We start from the raw sequence: 17,253 nt of genomic DNA, 5'->3' as shown, positions 1-17,253 counted from the left end.
GCTCTAAAATTGGATGAAATATCAACGTTTTCAGTGCATTAGTTTAGGAGATATAGTTAGTTATAGTTTTATAGGTTTTAAACTTACTCAAATTTCAAACTCAAATATCTCATCTTCAAATGGTCAGAAATCAATGATATTTTACACAATTAAAGATAACTAATAGCTCTACAATTGGATGAAATATCAACGTTTTCAGTACATTAGTTTAGGAGATATAGTTAGTTAATGTTTTGTAGGTTTTAAAGTCAGCCAAATTTCAAACTCAAATATCTCGTCTTCAAATGGTCAGAAAACAATGATATTTTACACAATTAATGATAGCTAATAGCTCTACAATTGGATGAAATATCAACGTTTTCAGTACATTAGTTTAGGAGATACAGTTAGTTATAGTTTTGTAGTTTTTTAAACTTAATCAAATTTCAAACACAAATATCTCGTCTTCTAATGGTCAGAAATCAATGATATTTTACACAATTAAAGATAACTAATAGCTCAACAATTGGATGAAATATCAACGTTTTCAGTACATTAGTTTAGGAGATATAGTTAGTTAATGTTTTGTAGGTTTTAAAGTCACCCAAATATCAAACTCAAATATCTCGTCTTCTAATGGTCAGAAATCAATGATATTCTACACAATTTTAGATAACTAATAGCTCTACAATTGGATGAAATATCAACGTTTTCAGTGCATTAGTTTAGGAGATATAGTTAGTTATAGTTTTGTAGGTTTTTAAACTTACTCTAATTTCAAACTCAAATATCTCGTCCTCTAATGGTCAGAAATCAATGATATTTTACACAATTAAAGATAACTAATAGCTCTACAATTGGATGAAATATCAACGTTTTCAGTACATTATTTTAGGAGATATAGTTAGTTAATGTTTTGTAGGTTTTAAAGTCAGCCAAATTTCAAACTCAAATATCTCGTCTTCAAATGGTCAGAAATCAATGATATTTTACACAATTAAAGATAACTAATAGCTCTACAATTGGATGAAATATCAACGTTTTCAGTACATTATTTTAGGAGATATAGTTAGTTAATGTTTTGTAGGTTTTAAAGTCAGCCAAATTTCAAACTCAAATATCTCGTCTTCAAATGGTCAGAAATCAATGATATTTTACACAATTAAAGATAACTAATAGCTCTACAATTGGATGAAATATCAACGTTTTCAGTACATTATTTTAGGAGATATAGTTAGTTAATGTTTTGTAGGTTTTAAAGTCAGCCAAATTTCAATCTCAAATATCTCGTCTTCAAATGGTCAGAAATCAATGATATTTTACACAATTAAAGATAACTAATAGCTCTACAATTGGATGAAATATCAACGTTTTCAGTACATTAGTTTAGGAGATACAGTTAGTTATAGTTTTGTAGGTTTTTAAACTTACTCTAATTTCAAACTCAAATATCTCGTCCTCTAATGGTCAGAAATCAATGATATTTTACACAATTAAAGATAACTAATAGCTCAACAATTGGATGAAATATCAACGTTTTCAGTACATTAGTTTAGGAGATATAGTTAGTTAATGTTTTGTAGGTTTTAAAGTCACCCAAATATCAAACTCAAATATCTCGTCTTCTAATCGTCAGAAATCAATGATATTCTACACAATTTTAGATAACTAATAGCACTACAATTGGATGAAATATCAACGTTTTCAGTGCATTAGTTTAGGAGATATAGTTAGTTAAAGTTTTATAGGTTTTAAAGTCACCCAAATTTCAAACTCAAATATCACGTCCTCTAATAGTCAGAAATCAATGATATTTTACACAATTTTAGATAACTAATAGCTCTAAAATTGGATGAAATATCAACGTTTTCAGTGCATTAGTTTAGGAGATATAGTTAGTTATAGTTTTATAGGTTTTTAAACTTACTCAAATTTCAAACTCAAATATCTCATCTTCAAATGGTCAGAAATCAATGATTTTTTACACAATTAAAGATAACTAATAGCTCTACAATTGGATGAAATATCAACGTTTTCAGTGCATTAGTTTAGGAGATATAGTTAGTTAAAGTTTTATAGGTTTTAAAGTCACCCAAATTTCAAACTCAATTATCACGTCCTCTAATAGTCAGAAATCAATGATATTTTACACAATTTTAGATAACTAATAGCTCTAAAATTGGATGAAATATCAACGTTTTCAGTGCATTAGTTTAGGAGATATAGTTAGTTATAGTTTTATAGGTTTTTAAACTTACTCAAATTTCAAACTCAAATATCTCATCTTCAAATGGTCAGAAATCAATGATATTTTACACAATTAAAGATACCTAATAGCTCTACAATTGGATGAAATATCAACGTTTTCAGTACATTAGTTTAGGAGATATAGTTAGTTAATGTTTTGTAGGTTTTAAAGTCAGCCAAATTTCAAACTCAAATATCTCGTCTTCAAATGGTCAGAAAACAATGATATTTTACACAATTAATGATAGCTAATAGCTCTACAATTGGATGAAATATCAACGTTTTCAGTACATTAGTTTAGGAGATACAGTTAGTTATAGTTTTGTAGTTTTTTAAACTTAATCAAATTTCAAACACAAATATCTCGTCTTCTAATGGTCAGAAATCAATGATATTTTACACAATTAAAGATAACTAATAGCTCAACAATTGGATGAAATATCAACGTTTTCAGTACATTAGTTTAGGAGATATAGTTAGTTAATGTTTTGTAGGTTTTAAAGTCACCCAAATATCAAACTCAAATATCTCGTCTTCTAATGGTCAGAAATCAATGATATTCTACACAATTTTAGATAACTAATAGCTCTACAATTGGATGAAATATCAACGTTTTCAGTGCATTAGTTTAGGAGATATAGTTAGTTATAGTTTTGTAGGTTTTTAAACTTACTCTAATTTCAAACTCAAATATCTCGTCCTCTAATGGTCAGAAATCAATGATATTTTACACAATTAAAGATAACTAATAGCTCAACAATTGGATGAAATATCAACGTTTTCAGTACATTAGTTTAGGAGATATAGTTAGTTAATGTTTTGTAGGTCTTAAAGTCACCCAAATATCAAACTCAAATATCTCGTCTTCTAATGGTCAGAAATCAATGATATTCTACACAATTTTAGATAACTAATAGCTCTACAATTGGATGAAATATCAACGTTTTCAGTGCATTAGTTTAGGAGATATACTTAGTTAAAGTTTTATAGGTTTTAAAGTCACCCAAATTTCAAACTCAAATATCTCGTCCTCTAATAGTCAGAAATCAATGATATTTTACACAATTTTAGATAACTAATAGCTCTAAAATTGGATGAAATATCAACGTTTTCAGTGCATTAGTTTAGGAGATATAGTTAGTTATAGTTTTATAGGTTTTTAAACTTACTCAAATTTCAAACTCAAATATCTCATCTTCAAATGGTCAGAAATCAATGATATTTTACACAATTAAAGATAACTAATAGCTCTACAATTGGATGAAATATCAACGTTTTCAGTACATTAGTTTAGGAGATATAGTTAGTTAATGTTTTGTTGGTTTTAAAGTCAGCCAAATTTCAAACTCAAATATCTCGTCTTCAAATGGTCAGAAAACAATGATATTTTACACAATTAAAGATAGCTAATAGCTCTACAATTGGATGAAATATCAACGTTTTCAGTACATTAGTTTAGGAGATACAGTTAGTTATAGTTTTGTAGGTTTTTAAACTTACTCAAATTTCAAACACAAATATCTCGTCTTCTAATGGTCAGAAATCAATGATATTTTACACAATTAAAGATAACTAATAGCTCAACAATTGGATGAAAAATCAACGTTTTCAGTACATTAGTTTAGGAGATATAGTTAGTTGAAGTTTTGTAGGTTTTAAAGTCACCCAAATATCAAACTCAAATATCTCGTCTTCTAATGGTCAGAAATCAATGATATTCTACACAATTTTAGATAACTAATAGCTCTACAATTAGATGAAATATCAACGTTTTCAGTGCATTAGTTTAGGAGATACTGTTAGTTAAAATTTTATAGGTTTTAATGTCACCCAAATTTCAAACTCAAATATCTCGTCCTCTAATAGTCAGAAATTAATGATATTTTACACAATTTTAGATAACTAATAGCTCTATAATTGGATGAAATATCAACGTTTTCAGTACATTAGTTTAGGAGATATAGTTAGTTACAGTTTTATAGGTTTTTAAACTTACTCAAATATCTCGTCTTCTAATGGTCAGAAATCAATGATATTTTACACAATTAAAGATAAGTAATAGCTCTACAATTGGATGAAATATCAACGTTTTCAGTACATTAGTTTAGGAAATATAGTTAGTTATAGTTTTATAGGTTTTTAAACTTATTCAAATTTCAAACTCAAATATCTCGTCTTCAAATGGTCAGAAATAAATGATATTTTACACAATTAAAGATAACTAATAGCTCTACAATTGGATGAAATATCAACGTTTTCAGTGCATTGGTTTAGGAGATATAGTTCCTTAAATTTTTATAGGTTATTGAACTTACTGAAATTTCTATTATTTAATGTAAGCATTATTTGATTAATCAACAGCGCTACAAATTGGTTAATTATGAGCATTGCTGATAATTTGATCTTCGGATATGGTTAGATGAACTTTATTGAGTCATGGAGATTTTTAAACTATAAAATATAACTAACTATATCTCCTAAACTAATGCTCTGAAAACGTTGATATTTCATCCAATTATAGAGCTATTAGTTATCTAAAATTGTGTAAAATATCATTGATTTCTGACCATTAGAAGACGAGATATTTGAGTAAGTTTAAAAACCTATAAAACTGTAACTAACTATATCTCCTAAACTAATGTACTGAAAACGTTGATATTTCATCCAATTATAGAGCTATTAGTTATCTAAAATTGTGTAAAATATCATTAATTTCTGACTATTAGAGGACGAGATATTTGAGTTTGAAATTTGGGTGACATTAAAACCTATAAAATTTTAACTAACTGTAACTCCTAAACTAATCACTGAAAACGTTGATATTTCATCCAATTGTAGAGCTATTAGTTATCTAAAATTGTGTAGAATATCATTGATTTCTGACCATTAGAAGACGAGATATTTGAGTTTGATATTTGGGTGACTTTAAAACCTACAATACTTCAACTAACTATATCTCCTAAACTAATGTACTGAAAACGTTGATATTTCATCCAATTGTTGAGCTATTAGTTATCTTTAATTGTGTAAAATATCATTGATTTCTGACCATTAGAAGACGAGATATTTGTGTTTGAAATTTGAGTAAGTTTAAAAATCTACAAAACTATAACTAACTGTATCTCCTAAACTAATGTACTGAAAACGTTGATATTTCATCCAATTGTAGAGCTATTAGCTATCTTTAATTGTGTAAAATATCATTGATTTCTGACCATTTGAAAACGAGATATTTGAGTTTGAAATTTGGCTGACTTTAAAACTTACAAAACATTAACTAACTATATCTCCTAAACTAATGTACTGAAAACGTTGATATTTCATCCAATTGTAGAGCTATTAGTTATCTTTAATTGTGTAAAATATCATTGATTTCTGACCATTTGAAGACGAGATATTTGAGTTTGAAATTTGAGTAAGTTTAAAAACCTATAAAACTATAACTAACTATATCTCCTAAACTAATGCACTGAAAACGTTGATATTTCATCCAATTATAGAGCTATTAGTTATCTAAAATTGTGTAAAATATCATTGATTTCTGACCATTTGAAGACGAGATATTTGAGTTTGAAATTTGGCTGACTTTAAAACCTACAAAACATTAACTAACTATATCTCCTAAACTAATGTACTGAAAACGTTGATATTTCATCCAATTGTAGAGCTATTATTTATCTTTAATTGTGTAAAATATCATTGATTTCTGACCATTGGAAGACGAGATATTTGAGTTTGAAATTTGAGTAAGTTTAAAAACCTATAAAACTTGAACTAACTATATCTCCTAAACTAATGCACTGAAAACGTTTATATTTCATCCAATTATAGAGCTATTAGTTATCTTTAATTGTGTAAAATATCATTAATTTCTGACTATTGGAGGACGTGATATTTGAGTTTGAAATTTGGGTGACATAAAAACCTATAAAATTTTAACTAACTGTATCTCCTAAACTAATGCACTGAAAACGTTGATATTTCATCCAATTGTAGAGCTATTAGTTATCTAAAATTGTGTAGAATATCATTGATTTCTGACTATTAGAAGACGAGATATTTGAGTTTGATATTTGGGTGACTTTAAAACCTACAAAACTTCAACTAATTATATCTCCTAAACTAATGTACTGAAAACGTTGATATTTCATCCAATTGTTGAGCTATTAGTTATCTTTAATTGTGTAAAATATCATTGATTTCTGACCATTAGAAGACGAGATATTTGAGTAAGTTTAAAAACCTACAAAACTATAACTAACTGTATCTCCTAAACTAATGTACTGAAAACGTTGATATTTCATCCAATTGTAGAGCTATTAGTTATCTTTAATTGTGTAAAATATCATTGATTTCTGACCATTTGAAGACGAGATATTTGAGTTTGAAATTTGGCTGACTTTAAAACCTACAAAACTATAACTAACTGTATCTCCTAAACTAATGTACTGAAAACGTTGATATTTCATCCAATTGTAGAGCTATTAGTTATCTTTAATTGTGTAAAATATCATTGATTTCTGACCATTTGAAGACGAGATATTTGAGTTTGAAATTTGGCTGACTTTAAAACCTACAAAACATTAACTAACTATATCTCCTAAACTAATGTACTGAAAACGTTGATATTTCATCCAATTGTAGAGCTATTAGTTATCTTTAATTGTGTAAAATATCATTGATTTCTGACCATTTGAAGACGAGATATTTGAGTTTGAAATTTGAGTAAGTTTAAAAACCTATAAAACTATAACTAACTATATCTCCTAAACTAATGCACTGAAAACGTTGATATTTCATCCAATTATAGAGCTATTAGTTATCTAAAATTGTGTAAAATATCATTAATTTCTGACCATTAGATGACGAGATATTTGAGTTTGAAATTTGAGTAAGATTAAAAACCTATAAAACTTGAACTAACTATATCTCCTAAACTAATGCACTGAAAACGTTTATATTTCATCCAATTATAGAGCTATTAGTTATCTTTAATTGTGTAAAATATCATTGATTTCTGACCATTAGAAGACGAGATATTTGAGTTTGAAATTTGAGTAAGATTAAAAACCTATAAAACTTGAACTAACTATATCTCCTAAACTAATGCACTGAAAACGTTTATATTTCATCCAATTATAGAGCTATTAGTTATCTTTAATTGTGTAAAATATCATTGATTTCTGACCATTAGAAGACGAGATATTTGAGTTTGAAATTTGAGTAAGATTAAAAACCTATAAAACTTGAACTAACTATATCTCCTAAACTAATGCACTGAATTAGTATAGTTTAATGTTTTTTAAATTAATTTTATTTATAAATCGGTAACACTAATTTAATGTTAAAAGTATTTATTAATATTTTGTAACTGTTTTGTTGGGTGTGGTTTATTTTTTAGTAATAATCAATCATTAAGATACGATTCGATGTGATCAGAATATAATTTAGATTGTCAGTTTTTAAAATAGATTTCTTAAATTTCTAGTTTTTGACTTATCGTAACATTTGAACAAACTCTTAAGTTTCTAAAACTAATTTAGTCAGAATTATTTTTCATATAAGAAATGGTTGAGTCTTATTAATTCAAAATTTTTGCAATACATAATGATCCAGGAAAAGGGATTTACGAAAGATCTTTGTTGATAATTAAAAAATGTTTGTATAAAGGATGAATATATCAAATAAAGTATACTCTGTTTTTTCTGGTACTCTTCCTGTGAATTTGGCAGATTTTCTATTAATGAATTTCCGTTTTATCTTCCTCTGAGTACGAAAGAGAGAGATTTTTGGCAAATGCTTTTATTTTTTGTGTATTGTATGTGTGTTTGTGTATGTTGTGTTATCGGTGGTTGGTGTGGTAAGGTTATGTTCAAAAGTGGTCAAATGAAAATGGTACTTTATAAAATCGATTTTTTTTTTTTAGATTTTCTCAAAATCGATTCCTACGAATTTTGGCAAACTTTCTCTGTAAAAACGTTTTATTTGTATAACTATAACTTACGTTTTTTTGTTTTTGTTTTTAAATATATTTCACAACCAAAAGTTAAGATTATTCGCAGTTTCAAGGGTTCCCTCTGAAAAGTATTTTACTGCTTTGCCAAATGTTTGAAATTATTATTTTTTATTATTTCCAGGAACATAAATTATTCCCACTGTTCGATGCGGCTTATCAAGGTTTCGCTACTGGCGATGTTGACGCTGATGCTTGGGCGGTCAGATATTTTGTTAGTAAAGGATTCGAGTTGATGTGCGCACAATCATTTGCTAAAAATTTTGGATTATACAGTAAGTAAATTTTGTTTTCTTTTTAAATTCAACTGTTTTCATTTCGAAGATTGGCGGCTCTCATCAACCGTCGGGTTTTTGCGATAAGCATTGGTTAACAATTCTTTATCCAGCGTAGAGTTAAATGCTAATCGGTGTATAGACAATATAATAAGACCAGTTTTTGATATTTGGTTAGAACCATCATGCTGGGTGCTGCCTTTTTCTAAAGAGTCTGTGGTACATCATTTTAAGGTGGGAAATTGTTTTTCAATCATTTCTGGAAGTGAAATGGGTGTTTCCTTTCCTTTAAGGTTCAGGTGTACGATTTACAAACTGTAAATTAGTAAAAAGTGTATTTTTTTGAATTTATTTTAACGTTAGTAAATAATTATTTCCCAAGTCAAACAAGGTTCTTCTTCTTCTCTTATCCTTCCAATACTCGCTGGAGTTCCTCAAGGAAGCATTCTAGCCCCCTTCCTTTATCTCCTTAACAAAAACTTACAGTTTAAAAAGTTAAGTATAAGGGTTGATTAAACGCCAAAAGGTACACAAATCAGCAAGTACCCAACATTTCATTCAAGCTTAGTTGATATAATTTAAGTAATTTTGCTGCATTAACTTTTCCTTCACATTTTTTAGAATTTATTAGATGTCACAGACCCTTATGCTGGCCAGTTCATTCATAATATTATTTGGTTATAATCATGATAAAATGTATATTATATCTTCGTTTTTAAATAGGTACTTTATTTTAACTCTATTCCAAATTATTCTTCTGATTTATCTTTAATATGCCCTTTATTCTGAAGTTGTCACATCTTATACACGCATGTTAAAGTAGAAAAAGACAAAGTTAGAGTCGGCTACTGTTTAAATTTGAATCACGGAGGATTTAAAACAATATTTCAGACTTGAATTCGTCTTACCGAAATATTCGTGAGCACAAATAACACACAGTTAATAACAAGTAGATTATTCAACAACAATTATTCATTTCTCAATTGTAATTTAATTTTACTTACAGTAAAATACTGGAATAATTAGCTGTCCTAAAAGTATGCAATACTTATTTATTTTATATTACATAACATATATATAACATTGTGAGAAGAACAGCTACATTGAGAGTGTGATTGAAGAAAACTATATTATTTGCGATAAAGCCAGATAATTATTACCTATTATTATAAACGTTTGACTACTACATAAAATAACAATTACTTTAATCGAAGAATGAACTTAAACAGACGATTTTTATTAAAAATAAAATAATCGAAATCATTGATGTATGTTGGTGTAAGCATTTTTTTAAAAAAGTTTTTAAATTTTGTAGCCTCGTATTTTTTTTTATTTTTTATAACGTTTTCTTTTTAACCTGTAATTAATAGTTTGATTATTATAGATTAATAGATATTAAAGTCAATCTACAGTGCTACTTGAACAAATATTTTGTAGATGAAAATGGCCAGCATAAGGGTCTGTGACATCTAATAAATTCTAAAAAATGTGAAGGAAAAGTTAATGCAGCAAAATTACTTAAATTATATCAACTAAGCTTGAATGAAATGTTGGGTACTTGCTGATTTGTGTACCTTTTGGCGTTTAATCAACCCTTATACTTAACTTTTTAAACTGTAAGTTTTTGTTAAGGAGATTTTTGTACCTTTTGGATAGATTTTCATTTTTGTCTATTTTGCTAAGTTACATATCTGCTTTACTGTTTTTTTTAAATTTGGAATAAGCAATTCTATCATTATAACCTGATAAGGTGTTAAGTAGGAACCGTAACTACCACTGGAGAGATCTTTTTAAAGAATGATTATAGTTGCGGTCCCCAAACCATCCTCAATAACAATTTTTTTGAGAAAGCCTTTTTATATAAAATAGGAAGGTATTTGTACGTAAAAAGCAAATTTAAACTGCGATTTCAGACCTTCCTTTTAAGAGAAGTAAGAAAAATAAACGGGCGATTACAGTACTTCTCCCTAAAAGGCAAAGAGGCAAAGATTTTGAATCGAACGACAATTCATTAATGTAAATAGGTTCACCCATTGATAATTTTAACGATTGCAGTACTTCCTCTTAGTAGGTGTAAGAGCATGATGGCACTTCACAGCCATATAGAGAAGCTTTAATCACTTCTTCGTGCTAAATTTTATCAAAATCGGACAAAGCGTTATAGAAATATTGGTAATAATAGTTTTAGAAACGGCCTTGCTTGGGTGGGGCAAACTCCCCTCCATATGAGACATAGCGACGAGACTTTTAAAGTGCAAATCTATACAAAATTTCGATTCGAATGACACTTCATTCATGAAAATCAGTTCACTTGTCGATAATTTGAAACGATTGCTATACTTCCCCTTAACTAGTGTAAGAGCAGATCGCCGCTTTAATGTTACGTAGGGGAGCCCTAACTCTATCATCCTACCAAATTTTATCAAAATCGGGCTAAGATTTACAGAGTAATTAGTAATAATAATTTTGAAGGGGGCCTTACATAAAGGGGGCTAACTCCTCTCCCATTCGGTGTACAGCGTCGAGACCCCCAAAAGGCACATCTACATAAAATTCCGAATCGAATGTCACCTCATTCATGAAAATCGGTTCTCGCGTTTAGGCGCTACGTAGTTTACAAAAAAGGTAACAACAACAACAACAACAAGAAGAAGAAGAAGAACAACAACAACAACAACAATTTCTGAAAATGCCGTTTTTGCTCATTTTCGGCAACTTTTTTCTCAAAATCTATTAGGTCTGGGGGGTCGCAAAAAAATTACAGTTATAAAGGAGGGTTTGCCCTATATTTTAAAGAAAATTTGGGAATTTTATCTTTTATAGAAAAAGAGAAAAAAATTGTCAAAGTTGGGTGTTTTTCAACGTTACGCTTTTTCGTGCAGTTTTTGACGATCAACCCTTATACAACTGTCCTACCGGACAGTTTTAATATCTCTATACTGCCGACTTACCAACTCACCCTACTACAATTACTTTCACATTCGCCGACGACACTGCAATTCTATTAACTCATCTGGATTCTGTAACAGCATGCCGTGCCCTCCAATCACACCTAAATCTTCTCGAGCCTTGGCTGCAAAAGTGGAGAATCAAAGTGAATGAATTGAAATCTAAATACATAGTATTCACTCTAAACAAGAAAACTCTCCCTCCTCTCTCTTTCCACAAAACTTCCATACCAAGTACGATATCTCGGACCAAATCTTGACAAACGACTAACTTGGAACCCCCACACTAGACTAAAATGAACAGAACTAAACAGATGCTATCGACTACTTAGAAGACTCTTAGACGAAAGATCAAAACTCTCTCTGGACAACAAAAGCCTAATTTATACTTATATTTTGAAACCCATCTGAGCTGTGGGGTTCAACCAAACGCACAAATCTCCAAAGGATTCAATCGTCTACAATCTAAAATACTTCGAACTATTGTAAACGCTCCATTTTATTATGCCTCCAACCTGACAATACACACTGACCTTACACATTCTTTTTGCCATACAATTTGCTAAAACACGATACACAAAACTCCATTCAAATCTAGACACAATCATTACAACCCTCTGGTCCCCACAACATGTCTACTACAAGCACTTCCTTCAAATCCACACAGCGCAGACTAAAGCGGCGGTGGCCACGCGATCATGCTCAACATATAACGCCGGATCTCCTAGGATGTAAGCTTGCCAATCTGGCGAACTAATTGGCTTCCATCACTGGATGGTCGTCGTTCACTCCACTCACGTCTCTTGGCGCACATGCATGTACGCGTGCGTGTATGTACACACATACATATATACGTGCATGTGTATTTGCGTCATCCCTTATCTCTAATCACTTTTGCCTATTGTACTAGTTGCAGTTGCAAAATTTTAAAAAAAATTATTATTTCCTTCAATTTATTTATTAATGAAAAATTTAATTTTTTAAAAATAAACATTCAAATCCTAATGCCTGGGGCTTCACTTCTTTCATAGATGAACGAGTGGGCAATCTCACCGTTGTGTTAAAGGATGCCAGTTTAGTGGAAGTTGTCAAATCTCAGTTCACCATTTTGATCAGAGGGATGTACTCGAATCCGCCTAGTCATGGAGCTAAGATCGTTGCCATGGTACTGAGCACAGAATCTCTTAATATTGAATGGTAAGATATATGGATATTCTATTATTGGAACTTTATTATTTCTTAAAAAATACTAGCCTTTTTCTTTAAAAAAAACCTGCATTTAAACTTTTTTTTCCCCCCCCTTGGAATTCCACAATGAGTTGAGTGTGGTTGAATAGCAGCAGTTAGTGGTGGTGATAATGCGATGGAATCTTAGAAGTTTGATTCATCTCACTCGATTCGCGTCTCTTGACGCTTAAAAAAAAAATCGATGACTTCTTCAATAGCCATATCTGTGCATGTTTCCCATTAGATTAAAACATAAGAGTCTATAAAGATGTTTTCCAGACTGTGCAGCCAGCCAATCTTGTAAGCAATTAACATTTAGTAGTGTTCTTCTAAAAACTTCTGTTTACATAGTCCACGATTAGCCTGAATCTAAGTCAAAGGGTTTTAATTTTCCCTTAAATATTCTTTCATAAAAAACTGGGAAACGATTGTTCGATCTATAATTATCGAGTTTTACCTTATATTTAGATTTGACCCCCATAACAGTTATTTCTTTGTTCTTATATTCTTGATAATGGGCTTATCATAGTTCATGACTATAATAAACAAGTACAATGATGAAATTTGAGCTGTTTTGTTCACTAGAGCTGTAGGCTTCAGCAAAACCTTAAAGATTTCAGTCTACTCCGACTGTTACTTGAGGCTCTCTTTCTTCTCATACTCTGATCCCAACATTCCTTACATACAAAGCTCGCTCTCATCTCTCTCTCTTTTTAATTTAATCTTCTTTAATACAGTCCCTCGCCAATTCTAACATTGGCAATCCATGGCGCCGATTGAAACACCAGTGGCCTAGAGATTTCCTTCGGCACGGACCAGGGTCACTGGTTCACTCAAGTAGAAGAAAGCTACCTAACCTCCACTGACCACCAATAGTAAGCTCTGTTACCTCTCATTATTCATCTTCTGACCTCGTCACTCTCTAGAATTTCCAGAATGTATTTCCATGCCGAGATCCATGAAACTGGTTGGAATAGCTTCAAAAGTGCGATTCCTCAAGAAAAGGAATCTGCTCAATATGTTGCTGCTGCAACGTCACTTTTCTCCTCTCAGTTCTTCCAACTTACATTTCAACACTTCTTTAAATTGATCCTTATTATCCTGGTTTTTCCCCAGTCTAGGCCTTGGATTTTGTTCAATGATTAAAAAGATAATAAATTTATAATAAAGTTGTTAGTCATCTCCGGCCACGACACCTAAATTGGTAGTTAGATGTAAAGCCCGCATGAAAAAATAGGCATTTACTTTACTTATTCCCCAATATTAAATGTTTAACTATTATTTGAAGTGAAAAATTAAAAAAAAAAACGTTTCTCGGAAATTGGATTGTCAATGTTAGACTTGGAAAGGGACTGTATTAAAGAAGATTAAATTAGAGAGGGAGGGGCCTGTATAGTAGTAAATCGACTCTTAAAGAAAAAGATGTCATATAAACGTAACAAAGTTCGAAGTGTGTTTAAAAGTTTGCCTTGATTTTTTGTGTTTGCTCTAAATTACTGGAATGACAGAATGGAAAAACAATTATCTTCTTTACAATAAACATATATAATAATATATGTTATATTTTTCAGGAAAGACTGTATAAAGATAATGGCTGGACGTATACTAGACATGAGGGCCAAATTTAGAGATCGTCTGGAAAGATTGGATACACAGGGAAGCTGGAAGCACATCACCTCCCAGATTGGCATGTTCAGCTTCACTGGGCTAAACCGTAAGTAATTCTCTCCCCTAGAGCCCTCAACACTTTTCCCACAGGAAAGAAAAATGAAAAATTTAATTTTCTGACCAATTTCTAGAATTCTAACATCTAAAACTTTAGAGGTTCATTCCGTCTGGTTGGTGTAAAGAATTATACTTACGACTTTTAAGAATTCAGTATTGACCACAAACTGATGAATCTCTGATGGTAGATGTAAATCAGAAATCGTTCATGTGTATAGATAGCACATTATCAATCTTAAGATATCCTTAAGCTACAAATTCTCCCCTAGTTGCATAGTTTGGTGAATCTATCATAACCGAAACTTCACAGAAATAAAAGGGGAAGATAGATTATTGCCCAGTTTCAGTTGTAATTTTTGTTTTAATACCCAGCTTTTGACCTAAGGGACGTAGTTCCCTTTCTTGAGGAACAGAGGCAGTGGGGAGGGAGACAAATCAGCCCAAAAGCTACGTATTCTGGTCGTACACTTAAGTTGATGAATGAATGAATAATCTTTATTTAACATTTAAGTATATACATATGTACATAAGGAGTTCCAGTATAATACTATAACCTCCAAAATATCTATTGTTACAAAATAAAAGTACAAGTAAATAATGAGGGGAAAAACGATGGAAAACCCTCAGCCTCCAAGGAAAGTTTTATTTCAGGGATTCCCTAACTCTCCTGTGCCTGTGCACCATGTCCAAACTATAGTCCACTATTAGGTCTGCAGAGGTGGTTGTGACTTGATTCACACTAGCTGAAAAAACCAGTAGCGAGGTACTTGATGTACTGTTCTACATATAGTCCATGTTGGTGTTTAGAGTGTAAGTCTATAATACGCGTGTAGCGGGGGTAAGTTGTCACAAGCCTGGGGAATTTATTTTGGATTATCTGCAGCGAGGCGATATTGGATCGACATGTCAAACTCCAAGAGGGACAGGCATAAAGTAACATGGGCCTGACAGGAGTTTATTCTCTGGGGGACAGTTTAGAGTCCCTGCAGAAATACACTAAAGTTTTGTTTTTCACCAACCAATCTCTAATATAGAGAAAACAAACTATCGCAACAATTTCATTTCATGAAATGTAAAAACTCAAATTCACCCAATATCAATAGAAACGTCTAAAACGATGATCCCAGTCCAACCATAACCTTCTCATGTACATCAACTACATCATCAGATCATACTACGAAAAAGAAAAAACTAATCTACTCAACTTCTTGAAGAACAACCAAGCCAATCCAAAATGTGTCGCACAATCGATACCTTCCTATTTACAGAATCGAAAATACGCTTCTTTACCATATGTAAATCAGTAAATCTAGTCACGGACAAATTAAAAACATTACTACGAAAACTCATCGAACAAAAAACGTTAATGCTACATACCCAAAAAAAGAGAAGATTTCTCTCAAATTTGAAGGCTGGTCTAAATAAAGACAAACAATGAAATCTAATTTACGAACTTAGAATGCAAAGACTGTCAAAATTAAAAGAAAGGTAAAACAAGTTTTAGTTATAAAATAAAAAATGAGTGGGTTTCTTTTTATTTATTTTTTGTTTTTTAATGATTTAAGGCGCGTCAACATCTCAGGTTATTGGCGCCCGGAGCTTTTTTCAGTGCACTGTCGGCCTCCGGAGACAGTGTTCTCTAGTTTACTGACAACACTGTAACATCACCGGACAGTGAGCTGTAAGAAGCTCTTATAGGAAGAGAAAATCTAAGGGTCAGCAGCTGGATTCGAACCCGGGACCTCCACGTGGGAGTCCAGTACGCTAACCGCATAGCTAATCCCTTCCCTGTTTTTTTTTTTATTATTAGCAATTTTGAGTATTTGCTCATCATACTAGGATTATTTACGCATGCCGAAAATAATTTTTTTTACTCATTTTAGTGAGTTACATTTTCTGTATTCTTCATCTGTTACAGTACGCCAAGTTGAACACATAATGAAGAAATATCATATTTATATGTTTAAATCTGGAAGAATTAACATGTGTGGACTAAATTCAGAGAACATCGATTATGTAGCCCAATCATTCTATAACACTATTTTGAGTATACCTTCTGATTAAGTTTAAATAAATAGGGTAAAAATTACAAAATATATGTATGTATAATAAAGTATATATATATATCATTGTTCTGCAGTAATAAATGAAAGCAATAATAGAGTATAATACTCAGTTTAAAATACAGTTCTCTATCAACAATCACTGTGTATGGTATTGTATGTATTTGAAGCAATTAGTTATTAAATTTATAAATATTTAGAATAAAACATATGTGTGCACATTATGTTTTATAATTCAGTATTTTGTAAATCCAGTTTTTGTACAAAAAAACAAAAAGAAATATATTTTTCATGGGTGGATAAAAAAAAAAGACTGTGTACCAGCTGTTTATGCAATCTCTAAATCCCAGTTGAATACAGAAATCTTAATTTCTTTGTAAGAAGTATGCTTGTATACGATATGGTAGCCGCCAAGCGATTAGAGATTAAGGCTCGCAAAGCTAAGATATATTGTTGGATTGTGATAGTGGGTTCGATTCCCGGTGTCTAGGGCCTTGAATTTTTTTTTATTTAATGGTGTAAATATGAGAAATTTATAGTAAAGTAAAGTAAGTAAAGTAAAGTAATCGCCTATTTTTTCAGGCGGGGCTTAACGTCCAACTACCAATTAGGTGTCGTGGACGGAGGCGACTAGCAAACATACTTTACTGTAAATTTCTTTTATTTCCCATTAAATAAAATCCAAGGCCTAAGACCGGGAATCAAACCCAGTACCACAATACATATTAGCGTCGCAGGTCTTATAGTAAAGTATGTTTGTTAGTTGCCTCCGTTCA

At 30.9% G+C, this 17,253-nt stretch overlaps 1 protein-coding gene across 1 annotated transcript in view; it reads left to right on the top strand.

The window, feature by feature from the left end:
- Got1 (Glutamate oxaloacetate transaminase 1) overlaps window positions 1–16,701 on the top strand; it is a 48,612-nt gene extending 31,911 nt beyond the window's left edge. Inside the window, exons 6-9 of the mRNA XM_074113428.1 lie at window positions 8,364–8,514; window positions 12,494–12,659; window positions 14,261–14,403; window positions 16,333–16,701. Coding sequence (XP_073969529.1) covers window positions 8,364–8,514; window positions 12,494–12,659; window positions 14,261–14,403; window positions 16,333–16,478 — 606 coding nt within the window. The 3' untranslated portion in view covers window positions 16,479–16,701. The remainder of the gene's footprint in view (window positions 1–8,363; window positions 8,515–12,493; window positions 12,660–14,260; window positions 14,404–16,332) is intronic.
- Window positions 16,702–17,253: the final 552 nt, after the last annotated feature.

Source organism: Rhodnius prolixus, unplaced genomic scaffold, assembly GCF_049639745.1.
Source record: "Rhodnius prolixus isolate KJV_2025 unplaced genomic scaffold, Rpr scaffold_7, whole genome shotgun sequence".
Lineage (NCBI taxonomy): Eukaryota > Metazoa > Arthropoda > Insecta > Hemiptera > Reduviidae > Rhodnius > Rhodnius prolixus.
The sequence above is the reverse complement of the archived record's forward strand: the minus strand, read 5'-3'. Positions and strand labels throughout refer to the sequence as shown.